We start from the raw sequence: 15,480 nt of genomic DNA, 5'->3' as shown, positions 1-15,480 counted from the left end.
AGTTTCAACACTCTTGGCCTAGTGGTTCTCAAGTCACTGTTCAGGCTCCTGTGACCTTGACCTTTGATCAAGTGACCCCAAAATAGATAGGGGTCATCTACTCTGCATGTTCAATCATCCTATTAAGTTTCAACATTCTAGGTCAAGTGGTTCTCAAGTTATTTTCCAGAAATGATTTTACATGACCAGGCCCCTGTGACCTTGACCTTTAATAGAATGACCCAAAAATCAATAGGGGTCATCTACTCTGCATGTTCAATCATCCTATGAAGTTTCAACATTCTGGGTCAAGTGGTTCTCAAGTTATTGATCGGAAATTGTTTTCCATGTTCAGGCTCCTGTGACCTTGACCTTTAACAGAGTGACCCCAAAATCGATAGGGGTCATCTACTCTGCATGTTCAATCATCCTATAAAGTTTCAACATTCTGGATCAAGAGGGTCTCAAGTAATTGATCGGAAAGGGTTATCAAAGTTCAGGCCCCTGTGACCTTGACCTTTAACGGAGTGACCCCAAAAACAATAGGGGTCATTTACTCTGCATGACCAATCATCTATGAAGTTTCAACATTCTGGGTAGAGTGGTTCTCAAGTTACTGACCGGAAACAGTTTTCCATGTTCAGGCCCCTGTGACCTTGACCTTTAATAGAGTGACCCCAAAATTAATTGGGGTCATTTACTCTGCATGTCCAATTATCCTATGAAGTTTCAACATTCTGGGTCAAGTGGTTCTCAACGAATGTTTACATGACCGGATTAAAAGTGACAATCATAGGGGTCATCTACTTGCATGTTCAATCATCCTTATGAAGTTTTAACATTCTGGGTCAAGTGGTACTCAAGTTATTGATTGGAAATGGTTTTCAATGTTCAGGCCCCTGTGACCTTGACCTTTGATGGAGTGACCCCAAAAACAATAGGGGTCATCTACTCCAGCAGCTCTACAACCCTTCTAAAGTTTGAAGGTTCTAGATCAAATGGTTCTCCAGTTATTGATCGGAAATGAAGTGTGACATACGGACGGACGGACAGGGCAAAAACAATATGTCTCCACCCCCCAGATGGGGGGGAGACATAATAATTGTTGGTGGTATACTTGTTGTAGAGTCCGAAAGGATTTTGGTTTTGTAATACTGCAGTAAGAAACAAAACAATTGTGATTGTTGATATAAATATTGCCTATCACAGGACTGCCCTGGGTCAGAATGTACAATAATCTGATGTAAATATCTGCATGTAAGTTTTAATTTACTGTCTTGCAGTATAATCAATGTGATAGAGAATATGGCGGCATATATAAACACAATTTCACACAGGAAAGTTACAAATACTAAATGATATAATGGCATTATGATCAAATACAAATTGATAACTTAAACAACTCTGTTATAAATGAAAATAGCAATCAGACATGATTATATTCTACAATAATCTGGCAGATAAGTACTTGTCTTGAAAGTTATTCAATGTATTTTATGGCTGAATAATATAATTTTGTGTATGGTAATTTAATACAGTAGATAAATTTTATTTGAGGCCAGTATTCGTACAGTTTAAACACTTCAATAGGACTCTAGAAATAAGGGATTATAATTGCGTACAGTCTTTTCTGTATGGACATTTACAGAGAATAGTTATTGCATGTTACCAGTTCTTGAAGTTACATTTGTAATTTTGTCAGCACAGTTATAAAGCCAAGTCTCATAATTATTTAATATTTAGCATGATCACTTGGTTCTAATGTTTCATTTGTAGACATTTTTAGAGCTAAAGAGCATCTTATGACTGCCAAGTTGGCTGGCATGGTTTATTAAAGCAGTCTCTCTGAACAGTTGATATTTATAGATAAAAGCTGGATGAAGCCTGAATTTTTTGCACTTTGGAGTTTGAAAAGGCTTTCTTATTGTTTGTCATGTTACAAATTAGCTTAATTTAGTTGCACTTTATACAAGCATGTTTATTGAATATCAACAAATTTGCTTAAGGCAATACATGGAGAGTGTTTTTATTCGGAAATGCATGTAAAATTGAAAAATTATGCTTAGCTTAACTAGAACTGTCACAAATTGTGATGATACGAAGACATTTAGCAGCAATTGGCAGTATCTGACATTGAAGTTTACGGTTAAATTACCTCTTATTTAAATCTTTTCATAAAAAAGTTGTTTCGTTTCGTGAAAGCAGCCAAACATAGACGATCTACTTTCGATTTCAAAAACTACAAGAAAATACAATTTAATGTTTCGCCGATTTGTTTATTTCTCGAAAAATAAGAATTAAAATCATTTTTAATATTAGTAGTAACTAAACAAACCAGTAAGAGCTTCTTCTTCCAATAATTTATCCGTTTACTGACTGCAAAATTCAACCCACGCAAAGTTTATAGAAATCATACGATGCGTGTTTACGTTCAATGTGGGAGAATTAAGGCTGATCGGCTATGTTACCTAACGCATCCAGACGATTCAGATTTTGTTTTTAAAAAAGCATTGTGTGCGTTTCTGTAATTTTATATACGTTTTTATACGCTTAGAAATTATTAGACATGCGTATTTGCATTATTTCTATACGTAATTTACGCTAATATGCATCTTATCTGGAGCCCTGTGGAACTATTTTTTGTCTTTCGCTGGATGTTACCCAAGCTTTGTAAGCCTGGGCAATTCTTAAAATGCACATTTATGCTTAATGAGTTACATTCGAGAATTGCACAATTACAAGTCATAAATATGACAGATTACATCGTATATTGGTCATAGCAAAGGGAATTGACACAACATATCTTCATTCATGCAGTGAACTGTTTGAAGTTTGAGAAATCTAATGGAACTACATCCCTTCACTGTGTTATTTGGTCCATTTAGAGAATTGTTGGATAGCAAGGACCTGTCAAAAGGCTTTCAGCCTTTAGCCGACTCAAAAAGTGTCTTACCGACCCATGTTACCACAGAAAAATGTTTTTACTTTTTACATAGGACTTACAATAAAAAAGTTGAAAAAAAATATTGAAAATCTAAAAATAGGATTTCTAAAAATAGACTAATTCCTGGAATTTAAGGGGAAGAAACTCAGTACAAAAGTTAAAACAAGAGGACCATGATGGTCCTCAATCGCTCACCTATCCCCACATGACCCAGTGTTGAACCGAGTATGGTGAGTTATTTCTATTATTTGACATAGTGACCTAGTTTTTAAGCACATGTGACCTAGATATCATCAAGATAAAAAATTCTGACCAATTTTCATGAAGATCCATTAAAAAATATGACCTCTAGAGCGGTCACAAGGTTTTTCTATTATTTGACCTAATGACCTAGTTTTTGAAGGCACGTGACCCACCTTTAAACTTGACCTAGATATCATCAAGGTGAACATTCTCACTAATTTTCATGAAGATCTCGTGAAAAATATGGCCTCTAGAGAGGTCACAAGGTTTTTCTATTTTTAGACCTACTGACCTAGTTTTTGACCGCACATGACCCAGTTACGAACTTGACCTAGATATCATCAAATTGAACATTCTCACCAATTTTCATGAAGATCCATTGAGAAATATGGCCTCTAGAGACATCACAAGGTTTTTCTATTTTTAGACCTATTGACCTAGTTTTTGACCGCACGTAACCCAGCTTTGAACTTGACCTAGATATCATCAAGGTCAACATTCTGACCAATTTTCATGAAGATCTCTTGAAAGATATGGCCTCTAAAGAGGTCACAACGTTTTTTCTATTTTTAGATCTACTGACCTAGTTATTGACTGCACGTGACCCAGTTTCGAACCTGACCTAGATATCATCAAGATAAACATTCTGACCAATTTTCATAAAGATCCCATGAAAAATATGGCCTCTAGAGAGGTCACAAAGTTTTTCTATTTTCAGACCTACTGACCTAGTTTTTGACCGTACGTGACCAAGTTTCAAACTTGACCTAGATATCATCAAGGTGAACATTCTGACCATTTTTCATGAAGATCCATTGAGAAATATTGCCTCTAAAGAGGTCACAAGGTTTTTCTATTTTTAGACCTACTGACCTAGTTTTTGACCCCACATGAGCCAGTTTCGAACTTGACCTAGGTATCATCAAGGTGAACATTCTGACCAATATTCATGAAGATCTCATGAAAAATATGGTCTCTAGAGAGGTCACAAGGTTTTTTTATTTTAAGACCTACTGACCTAGTTTTTGACCCCACGTGAGCCAGTTTCGTACTTGACCTAGGTATGATCAAGGTGAACATTCTGACCAATATTCATGAAGATCTCATAAAAAATACGGCCTCTAGAGAGGTCACAAGGTTATTCTATTTTTAGACCAACTGACCTAGTTTTTGACCCCACGTTGACCCTAGTTTAGTGATGAAACATGACCTAGAATCAATCATCATAGAGTGAACCATACTCGAACTCCAATATTATTCATTGAAGATCTCATGAAAAATATGGCCTCTAGAGAGGTCACAAGGTTTTTCTATTTTTAGACCTACTGACCTAGTTTTTGACCCCACGTGACCCAGTTTCGAACTTGACCTAGATATCATCAAGGTGAACATTCTGACCAATTTTCATGAAGATCTCATGAAAAATATGGCCTCTAGAGAGGTCACAAGGTTTTTCTATTTTTAGATCTACTGACCTAGTTTTTGAAGGCACATGATCCAGTTTCGAACTTGACCTAGATATCATCAAGATGAACATTCTGACCAATATTCATAAAGATCCCATGAAAAATGTGACCTCTAGAGTGGTCACAAACAAAAGTTTACGGACGGACAGACGGACGGACGACGGACGCCGCGCGATCACAAAAGCTCACCTTGTCACTTCGTGACAGGTGAGCTAAAAAGGTTACTTCCCTTTGGCTCTAAGCCAATCAGAATGAGATATAGTGAAAATACATCAAAATTAACCTTAAATTCTGGGTAAAAGGGGACACAATTCAAGAAAAATTAGTGTCAGAGTTATGCACCTTGTGTCACATGATGTGGGTGATGAGGTGGAACATCTATTTTAAGTCTGAATCAAATCCATTCAGTAGTTACTGAGATATAGTGAAAATACATCAAAATTAACCTTAAATTCTAAGTAAAAAGGGGCATAATTCATGAAAAATTGGTGTCAGAGTTATGCACCTTGTATCACATAATGTGGGTGATGAGGTGGAACATCTATTTTAAGTTTGAATCAAATCCATTTTGTAACAATTGAGATATAGTGAAAATACATCAAAATCAACCTTAAATTTAAAGTAAAAGGGGACATAATTCATAAAAAAATTATGTCAGAGTTAAGCACCTTATGTCACATCATCTGGGTGATGAGGTGGAACAACTATTTTAAGTTTGAATCAAATCCATTTAGTAATAACTGAGATATAGTGAAAATACAACAAAATTAACCTTAAATTCTAAGTAAAAGGGGACATAATTCATGAAAACTTGGTGTCAGAGTTATGCACCTTGTGTCACATGATGTGGGCACATGATGTGGGTGATGAGGTGGAACATCTATTTTAAGTTTGAATCAAATCCATTCAGTAGTAACTGAGATATAGTGAAAATACATCAAAATCAACCTTAAATTCTAAGTAAAAAGGGGCATAATTCATAAAAATAATGGTGTCAGGGTTATGCACCTTGTGTCACATGATGTGGGTGATGATTTTTTAAGTGATCTATTTTAAGTTTGAATCAAATCCATTTAGTAATAACTGAGATGTAGTGAAAATACAACAAAATTAACCTTAAATTCTAAGTAAAAGGGGACATAATTCATGAAAACTTGGTGTCAAGAGTTATGCACCTTGTGTCACATGATGTGGGTGATAAGGTGGAACATGTATTTTAAGTTTGAATCAAATCCATTTGGTAATAACTGTGATAATAGATTTCGGGACGCGACGCGACGGGACGAGACAGGACGCGACGCGACAAAACTGACTCCTATATACCCCCCTCAAACATGTTTGGTGGGGGTATAAAAACAGTTGCATTAAGGACGTATGCTAGAATTCCCTGTATATGATGGGCAAAATTTTTCCCAGTAACAGAATTTCTTCCAACTTTGGTTATTGAAGGACAATTATCTAAGAAACAAAAATATGCAATAAAAATCATAGGTCTTTGGGGAAAATGACATTTTCAAGGGCAGGTAACTCTTTTTCAATACCGGTGACCTACGATTTCTATTGCATATTTTTGTTTCTTAGATGATTTTTCTTCAATATCCAAAGTTTGAAGAAATTCTATTATTGGGAAAAATTTTGCCCTGAATTCTAGCGTACACCTTTGAGGTAGTAAACTTTAAATGGGAATAAGTTGGTTCACTTTTGATTACAGTGCAAAGATGCTCAACTACTAAGGTATAACAAATTTAACATGGTATGAATATTAAAGTTATATAATGAAGGATAGGTACTATTACTTTAAGTGCAAAATCAGTTTCAAGTGCCTGTCATGTGCAAACTTTTTAAACCTGATTCACATTTAACAGGGATGATTGTGCAAAGAATAAATTGTTTCTTGTAGTCTCCTGCTCACATCTTAAACAAGAGGACCATGATGGTCCTGAATCGCTCACCTCTTCCCACATGACCCAGTTGATAAACATTCAGACCAACTTTCATACAGATCCCATGAAAAATATGGCCTCTAGAGAGGTCACGTTTTTTCATTATTTGACCTACTGACCTACTTTTTGAAGGCACATGACCCACTTTCGAACTTGACCTAGATATCATCAAGATGAACATTCTGACCAATTTTCATGAATATCCGTTCACAAATATGGCCTCTAGAGATGTCACAAGGTTTTTCTATTTTTAGACCTACTGACCTAGTTTTTGACCGCACATGAACCTGTTTCGAACTTGACCTGAATATAATCAAGATGAACATTCAGACCAACTTTCATACAGATCCCATGAAATATATGGCCTTTAGAGAGGTCACAAGGTTTTTCTATTATTTGACCTACTGACCTAGTTTTTTATGGCACGTGACCCACTTTCGAACTTGACCTAGATATCATCAAGATGAACATTCAGACCAACTTTCATACAGATCCCATGAAAAATATAGCCTCTAGAGAGGTCACAAGGTTTTTCTATTATTTGACCTACTGACCTATTTTTTGATGGCATGTGACCCACTTTCGAACTTAACCTAGATATCATCAAAGTGAACATTCTGACCAATTTTCATGAAGATCTTATGAAATATATGGCCTCTAGAGATGTCACAAGGTTTTTCTATTTTTAGACATACTGACCTAGTTTTTGACCGCACGTGACCCAGTTTCAAACTTGACCTAGATATCATCAAAATGAACATTCAGACCAACTTTCATACAGATCCCATGAAATTTATGGCCTTTAGAGAGGTCACAAGGTTTTTCTATTATTTGACCTACTGACCTAGTTTTTTATGGCACGTGACCCACTTTCGAACTTGACCTAGATATCATCAAGATGAACATTCAGACCAACCTTCATACAGATCCCATGAAAAATATAGCCTCTAGAGAGGTCACAAGGTTTTTCTATTATTTGACCTACTGACCTAGTTTTTGATGGCATGTGACCCACTTTCGAACTTAATCTAGATATCATCAAGGTGAACATTCTGACCAATTTTCATGAAGATCTCATGAAATATATGGCCTCTAGAGAGGTCACAAGGTTTTTCTATTTTTAGACATACTGACCTAGTTTTTGACCGCACGTGACCCAGTTTCAAACTTGACCTAGATATCATCAAAATGAACACTCAGACCAACTTTCATACAGATCCCATGAAAAATATGGCCTTTAGAGAGGTCACAAGGTTTTTTTATTATTTGACCTACTGAACTAGTTTTTGATGGCACGTGACCCAGTTTCGAACTTGACCTAGATATCATCAAGGTGAACGTTCTGACCAATTTTCATGAAGATCTTGTGAAATATATGGCCTCTAGAGAGGTCACAAGGTTTTTCTATTTTTAAACCTACTGACCTAGTTTTTGATGGCACGTGACCCAGTTTCGAACTTGACCTAGATATCATCAAGATGAACATTCTGACCAATTTTCATGAAGATCTTGTGAAATATATGGCCTCTAGAGAGGTCACAAGGTTTTTCTATTTTTAGACCTACTGACCTAGTTTTTGATGGCACGTGACCGGGTTTCGAACTTGACCTAGATATCATCAAGATGAACATTCTGACCAATTTTCATAAAGATCCCACAAAAAATGTGACCTCAAGAGTGGTCACAAGCAAAAGTTTACGGACGGACGGACGCACGCACGGACGACGGACGCTGCGTGATCACAAAAGCTCACCTTGTCACTATGTGACAGGTGAGCTAAAAATAATATATATTTTTTGAAAAAGGATATTACCAGTTTTACTACCCTCACTGGCATGTTTCTGCTTAACAAGAAAATTATATATTTCATGATTTTCAATCTGCAACAGTTGAAACAATATTTCCAATGAACTGTAAAATCATTGATTTTCATGGGGGACAATTTTTTATTTATTTCATTGTTGGGTCAATCAATGAAATTAAATTCCAGTGAACAAGTAAAATTTCCATTCATTTTATATTCAAAAGTTGAAATTTTCAAATTTATATCCCCACCAAACAGCAGTTCTGGCCAAATTTTGTGCCCACATAGTTGAGTTCACAGTAACCTGCTTTATATTTAGCTTCAAAGAAAAGATGTAAAAATAATTCCATGATGTATCTAGAACTTGTTGCTTGTTGGACAGAAATACCATATACCGGTAAGTAATGAATTAAACAGCAGTAACAAATGTTTTACTGATTTATATTTGACACTTGTTGCTTGTTGTAAAGATATAAGTAATGAAATAAAAAGCAGATACAAATGTATAATAGATTTCCTTTAACGTATTGAATCCTTATTTCTCTTGGGGGACTGATTTACATGGTGAAAGTAAGCCTCAACAAATAAAATTCCAACTGATATTATCTATGAATTTTCAAACCCACAAACAACTCCCCATTAAATAACAGTTTCAGTCAAAACCATGACAGTTTATGCCTCAGAGATTTAAAAGCTTCTCATGAACCCTGCACAAGTATTGTGGAAACACTTAATTTTGTAAGCATTAAATTTCATGGTTTTTGCCAAAACAGCATTTTCATGAATTTCAAATTTTCGAGATAAAGTGAATAGGAACTTTGTTCATTCATTGGAATTTAAAATTCATGGATTGCTTCAACCATGAAATCCGATAAAATAAGTGCCCCAACAATAATACTGTTATAACAGTATGTGCTTACTTTTAATATCTTGTGGAGTGGGTGGGTTGTTTATCACAGTGGTCAGTGCAACGATCCATAGTTCTTTATCTTCTATGCTTTCTGCTTTAAGTTCATACCCTCGCTCTGGCGTTTTTAAAAAAAATTCCAGAGTATCTGAATTGCTCTTTGTACTATTGCCAACATAATAACCCGCATCTTTATGACCAATGTATACTTCACCTTTTGGTGTGGGTGACTGAAATATGAAATGTACACATGTCATACACTTTTCTCTAAGAACTCTCTTCTACATGTTTTCTACAGCTGAACAGTTTTTTAATACTGAACCTTTTTTAATTGTTTACATAATTTATAATACTTGTATATCAAATGCTTGAGAACAGACTAGAACTGTGCCTTCTACCTACATGTATATCAAATGACAGGGAAGTCTGATGCTCTACCCAGACAGCAATGTGCCTTCCATTCACGTTTATTTATCAGTTATTTTGGTTTTGAGTTTCACCAACTCAGTTCAGGCAGTATTGCACCTTCCCTGCTTCAACCTTTAGCCTGCTGGCGGCAAATGATTCTGCCTTTGCGACCAGTGCAGACCAAAATCAGCCTGCACATCCACACAGGCTGATCATGGTCTGCACTGTTCGCTATTCAGTCAGTAAATTTTCATTGAACATCCCTTCAAACAATAAATGGTACTGCCAAAATTGAATGATGGACCAGTCCATTTTAGAAATTGAGCAGGCTAAGAGTTAATGAAGGAGGAGGACCCCCGGTGCTCCTCTGGGCATTATTCAAGGCAAAGACAGACACCTGGACAGACACCTGGGTACAACCAACAACCTTTCACTGGCCATCTTGATAGCTTCCTCACATGACAACCAAAGCAAGACTTGAATGCACAGAGGTGAGAAGCAAGCAATTCCACACAAGTGGAAGCCCCATTTAACATTTAATAAATAACAAAATCTTACAAGAGGCTCTGCAAAGTACATGAGTTTCCTTCTGTCCAGAGTAAACCATCGTTTTCTATATGGTTCATTTCTTGGTCCTCTCTTTGATAAATACCCTTCACACAGAAAGTTTGAGGTCAATTCTTTGCACAACTGAAGTAAAAAGTCTCCTCTATTAACTAATTACCTCACCTCCTACAAGTTCAACAACAATATTTATAGGTCAAGGGACGCCTCATGCCTACTGGAAACTAGAAATTGCTTTTGTAAAAAAGCATATGTCTCCCCCAATGCAAAGTCCTATAGGCAAGAAGTTAATAGGGGTCAGGAGCAAAAGTCAAAGAGACACTGATGGTTGGCTGTAATAGGGATCATCTACTTGGCATGTCCAGTCATCTCGCTAAATTTCAACACTATTGGCCTGGTGGTTCTCAAGTCACTGTTCAGGCTTCTGTGACCTTGACCTTTGATCAAGTGACCTCAAAATAAATAGGGGTCATCTACTCTGCATGTCCAATCATCCTATTAAGTTTCAACATTCTAGGTCAAGTGGTTCTCAAGTTATTCTCCAGAAATGATTTTACATGACCAGGCCCCTGTGACCTTGACCTTTAATAGACTGACCCCAAAATCAATAGGGATCATCTACTCTGCATGTTCAATCATCCTATGAAGTTTCAACATTCTGGGTCAAATGGTTCTCAAGTTATTGATCGGAAATTGTTTTCTATGTTCAGGCTCCTGTGACCTTGACCTTTAACAGAGTGATCCCAAAATCGATAGGGTTCATCTACTCTGCATGTTCAATCATCCTATGAAGTTTCAACATTCTGGACCAAAAGGTTCTGAAGTTATTGATCGGAAATGGTTATCAATGTTCAGGCCCCTGTGACCTTGACCTTTAACAGAGTGACCCCAAAAACAATATGGGTCATCTACTCTTCATGAACAATCATCCTATGAAGTTTCAACATTCGGGGTCGAGTGGTTCTCAAGTTATTGATCGGAAATGGTTTTCAATGTTCAGGCCCCTGTGACCTTGACCTTTGACGGAGTGACCCCAAAAACAATAGGGGTCATCTACTCTACATGACCAATCATCCTATGAAGTTTCAACATTCTGGGTCAAGTGGTTCTCTAGTTATTGATCGGAAATGGTTTTCAATGTTCAGGCCCCTGTGACCTTGACCTTTGACGAAGTGACCCCAAAAACAATAGGGGTCATCTACTCTTCATGAAAAATCATCCTGTGAAGTTTCCACATTCTGGGTCAAGTGGTTCTCTAGTTATTGATCGGAAATGGCTTTCAATGTTCAGGCCCCTGTGACCTTGACCTTTGACGGAGTGACCCCAAAAACAATAGGGGTCGTCTACTCCAGCAGCCCTACAACCCTATGAAGTTTGAAGGTTCTAGGTCAAATGGTTCTCCAGTTATTGCTCGGAAATGAAGTGTGACATACGGACGGACAGGGCAAAAACAATATGTCTCCCCCAGAGGGGGGGAGACATAATTATTCCATATCAGGATACTTAATATCAGAAATGGATTCCAATTTAAATACTAGATGCCCACGGGCAACATGTCGAGCCCTCCAGCTGTCAAAAGGACTAGGAGTTGCACGTGACACCCTGTCTCACTGAGGCAAACATTTATGCCAAATAAAATATAATTGCAAAAATGTACAATATAAGTTATTTAGAGTAACAACAAAGGAAAGTAAATCTTTAGAAAAATTTAAGCCACACAAAAATCCTTACCAGTAGAGATAGGTCAAAATACACCTCAAAATTGTATGTAGCATGCATATTGTACTACAGAAAAGTGGTCTTGATTTTTCCCTACGACCAGTAATAAAACAAGAGCTGTCTGATGACAGCGCGCTCGACTATTAGAAGAATTGATTGAAGAATGGGGTCAAAATATTTCCATGGATATTCAGACAAAAGAAATAAATAGATTAGACAAACAATGTTCCTGTATTACTTTGATTTCAATAAGTCTTGCACTAAATGGCAATATATGAGCCAATTTCAAAGTCCAAAAAGGGCCATAATTCAGCCAAAATAGTTATGTACTCTTGCCTACAGATGGAAATCATAATGATAAACAAGTGTTCAAAGTTTAAAAGCCATATGTCAAATAGTTTTGACAAAACATGGACTTGTATGAAAACAGAACCAATTTCAAAGTCCAAAAAAGGGCCATAATTCAGCCAAAATAGATGACAGAGTTATGTTCTCTTTCCTACAGATAGAGACTATTATACTAAACAAGTGATAAAAGTTTAAAAGCCATAATTATGTCAAACACTTTACAAAAAATATGAACTGATACGAAAAACTTAACCAAGATTTCTAAGTCAAAAGGGGCCATAATTCAGCCAAAATCTTTGATGGAGTTATGTACTCTTGCCTATAACTGGACATGGTGATGGTAAACAGGTGTTGAAAGTTTCAAAGCTTTATCTTAAAAGACTTTGTCAAAATATGAACTGGTACGAAATATTAACCCAGATTCTAAGTCAAAAAGGGCCATAATTCAGCCAAAATCCTTGATGGAGTTATGTGCTCTTGCCTATAACTGGACATGGTGATGGTAAACAAGTGTTGAAAGTTTCAAAGCTTTATCTCAAAAGACTTTGTCTAAATATGAACTGGTACGAAAAACTTAACCAAGATTTCTAAGTCGAAAGGGGCCATAATCAAGCCAAAATTCCTGATGGAGTTACATACTCTTGCCTATAGCTGGCCATGGTGATGGTAAACAAGTGTTGAAAGTTTCAAAGCTTTATCTTAAAAGACTTTGTCAAAATATGAACTGGTACGAAAAACTTAACCATGATGTCTAAGTCAAAAGGGGCCATAATTCAGCCAAAATCCTTGATGGAGTTATGTGCTCTTGCCTATAACTGGCCATGATGATGGTAAACAAGTGTTGAAAGTTTCAAAGCTTTATCTCAAAAGACTTTATCAAAATGTGGACTGGTACGAAAAACTTAACCAAGGTGTGACGCCAACGCTGACGCCGACACCGTGGTGAGTAGGATAGCTCTACTTATTCTTCGAATAGTCGAGCTAAAAATTACAATATAAGCGATTTACAGTAACAACAAAGGGACATAATTCTAGGTTCTTGCACATGACACTTCATCCCATGATGGTGGCCAAGTTACATCAAAATCCCTCCATGCATGAAAAAGAAATGCTCCGGACGAAGTCATTCTTGTATCTGACCTTTGACCTCTAAGTGTGACCTTGACCTTAGACCTAGGGTCCTGGTTTTTGCGCATGACACTCCGTCACATGTTTTTGTGAACATCTGTGCCAAGTTACATCAAAATCTCTCCATGCATGAAGAAGAAATTCTCCCAGACAAAGTCACTATTGAATTTAACCTTTGACCTCCAAGTGTAACCTTGACCTTTGAGATAGGAACCTGTGGTTTGTGCATGACACTCCGTCCCACTGAGGTTAACATTCGTGCCAAATATAAACAAGATTACTCCATGCATGTCAAAGTTATGGTCCGGACAAACAAATCCAGACGGACGGACGCACGCACATACACCGAACAGCCATTTGGACAACTATGTCTTCGCTTCCGCAAGCGGGCTCAACAAAAATGGCATGCATGGCTGGCATAGTCTGACTGAGTCAGGTTACTACTGTAAATACTGAAATAAATGAAAGTCAGCAATACATTTTTTTGTGTGGATTTAGTGCAGTTTTTCAACAGTATTTCAGTTACATAATGGCAGTTAACCTAACTAGTGTTCCTAGATTCTGTAAAAGTAATAACCTGTTCTCTGCATGTAACTGCCAACTTCTCCACATAAAGCAGAGGTTGAGGATGAAAGATTTCAGACACAATGTCTACCTTTGCAATACAAAACTGTTAAATATTTTGTCAGTGAAAAAAAAATGGTTACATTCATATCCAGTTTGAGCTTTGCTTTTCAAGATACAGATTTCTTTGACACTATTTTACTCTGTCTATGGAAAACAGACAATGTAGCTTATAACACTCAACCCAGTAATTCAATTATTTAAAAATTCTAAAATAGTTATTCCTTTAAAATATCAGTAAATACTTCACTGAACAAGAGTGCCAGAATGTCACAATATATGCCCGTCACAGCAAATTAGCAAATAGCACCTGTATTTGCAAATGGAATTTTAATTTTGTGGTTGTTTAGTAATTATTGTAATTCCTTTGTTTTTCTAAGTCCACAAAAAAACTCCTTACCAGGTTGAGCCACCTTAAAATACACCTAAAATTTGAAAGTAACACCTATGTTGTACCACAGAAAAGTGGTATCCCTATGGTCAATAACAAGAGGGCCATGATGGCCCTATATCGTTCACCTGAGTACCATTGCTTTAACCAAAAACAAAAAGAAAAAATTCTTACAAGGTACAGATATGTCAAAATACACCTAAAAATTGGAGGTACCATCCATGTTGTACCACAGAAAAGTGGTTTTGGTTTTTCCTACGGCCAATAATAAAAAAGTTACTAAATAAGCTATTTATAGTAACATAAAAGGGAAGTAATTAAAAAAAATTATTGAAAGCGAACAAAAGAAGGATCTGCCAAATAAAAACACACAAAACAAAGTCATATGACCTTTGACCCCTAAGTGTGACATTGATCTTGAAGTGAGCCATCCGAAACATGCGCTCTGCATGTCGTTTTGATGAGGTGAACATTTGTGTCAGGTTTCTTTGAAATCCTTCAAGGGGTTCAAGACTTACAGAGCGGAAGGGAAATTGCTAACCAACAGACAGACAGATAGACGGACACCGAGGCGACACATACGTCCCTTTGGACGTATAAAAAGGAATCGAGATCTTATGGTGATACAAGTTGTGTGCAAGTCTGGTTAAAATTAAATCATAAATGAAGCCGCTATTGTGCAGACAAGGTCAAAATAGCTAATTTTGGCCGTTTCAGGGCCATATCTCTGGAACAAATTATGGGATCTGGCCGGTTCAAGAAAAGTACCAAGATCTTATGGTGACACAAGTTTTGTGCAAGTTTGATTAAATTCAAATCATAAATGAAGCTGCTATTGTGCAGACAAGGTCAAAATAGCTAATTCTGGCCCTTTCAGGAGCCACAACTCTCGAAATAGCTAATTTTGGCCCTTTCAGGGGCCATAACTCTGGAACCCATAATGGAATCTGGCCAGTTCAAGAAAGGAACAAAGATCTTATGGTGATACAAGTTGTGTGCAAGTTTGGTAAAA

The 15,480-nt window shown here is 36.8% G+C and overlaps 1 protein-coding gene across 2 annotated transcripts in view; it reads right to left on the bottom strand.

The window, feature by feature from the left end:
• LOC123564610 (arf-GAP with dual PH domain-containing protein 1-like) overlaps positions 1-15,480 on the bottom strand; it is a 59,347-nt gene that overhangs the window by 13,555 nt on the left and 30,312 nt on the right. For both annotated transcript variants that reach the window (XM_045358316.2, XM_045358318.2), the window contains exons 7-8: positions 10,253-10,384; positions 9,300-9,516 (exon numbers count right to left, since the gene is read on the bottom strand). In XM_045358316.2, the coding sequence (XP_045214251.2) occupies positions 9,300-9,516; positions 10,253-10,384 (349 nt within the window). The remainder of the gene's footprint in view (positions 1-9,299; positions 9,517-10,252; positions 10,385-15,480) is intronic.

Source organism: Mercenaria mercenaria, chromosome 2, assembly GCF_021730395.1.
Source record: "Mercenaria mercenaria strain notata chromosome 2, MADL_Memer_1, whole genome shotgun sequence".
In the NCBI taxonomy this organism is placed as follows: domain Eukaryota; kingdom Metazoa; phylum Mollusca; class Bivalvia; order Venerida; family Veneridae; genus Mercenaria; species Mercenaria mercenaria.
This window is presented reverse-complemented; position numbering and strand designations above follow the sequence as displayed.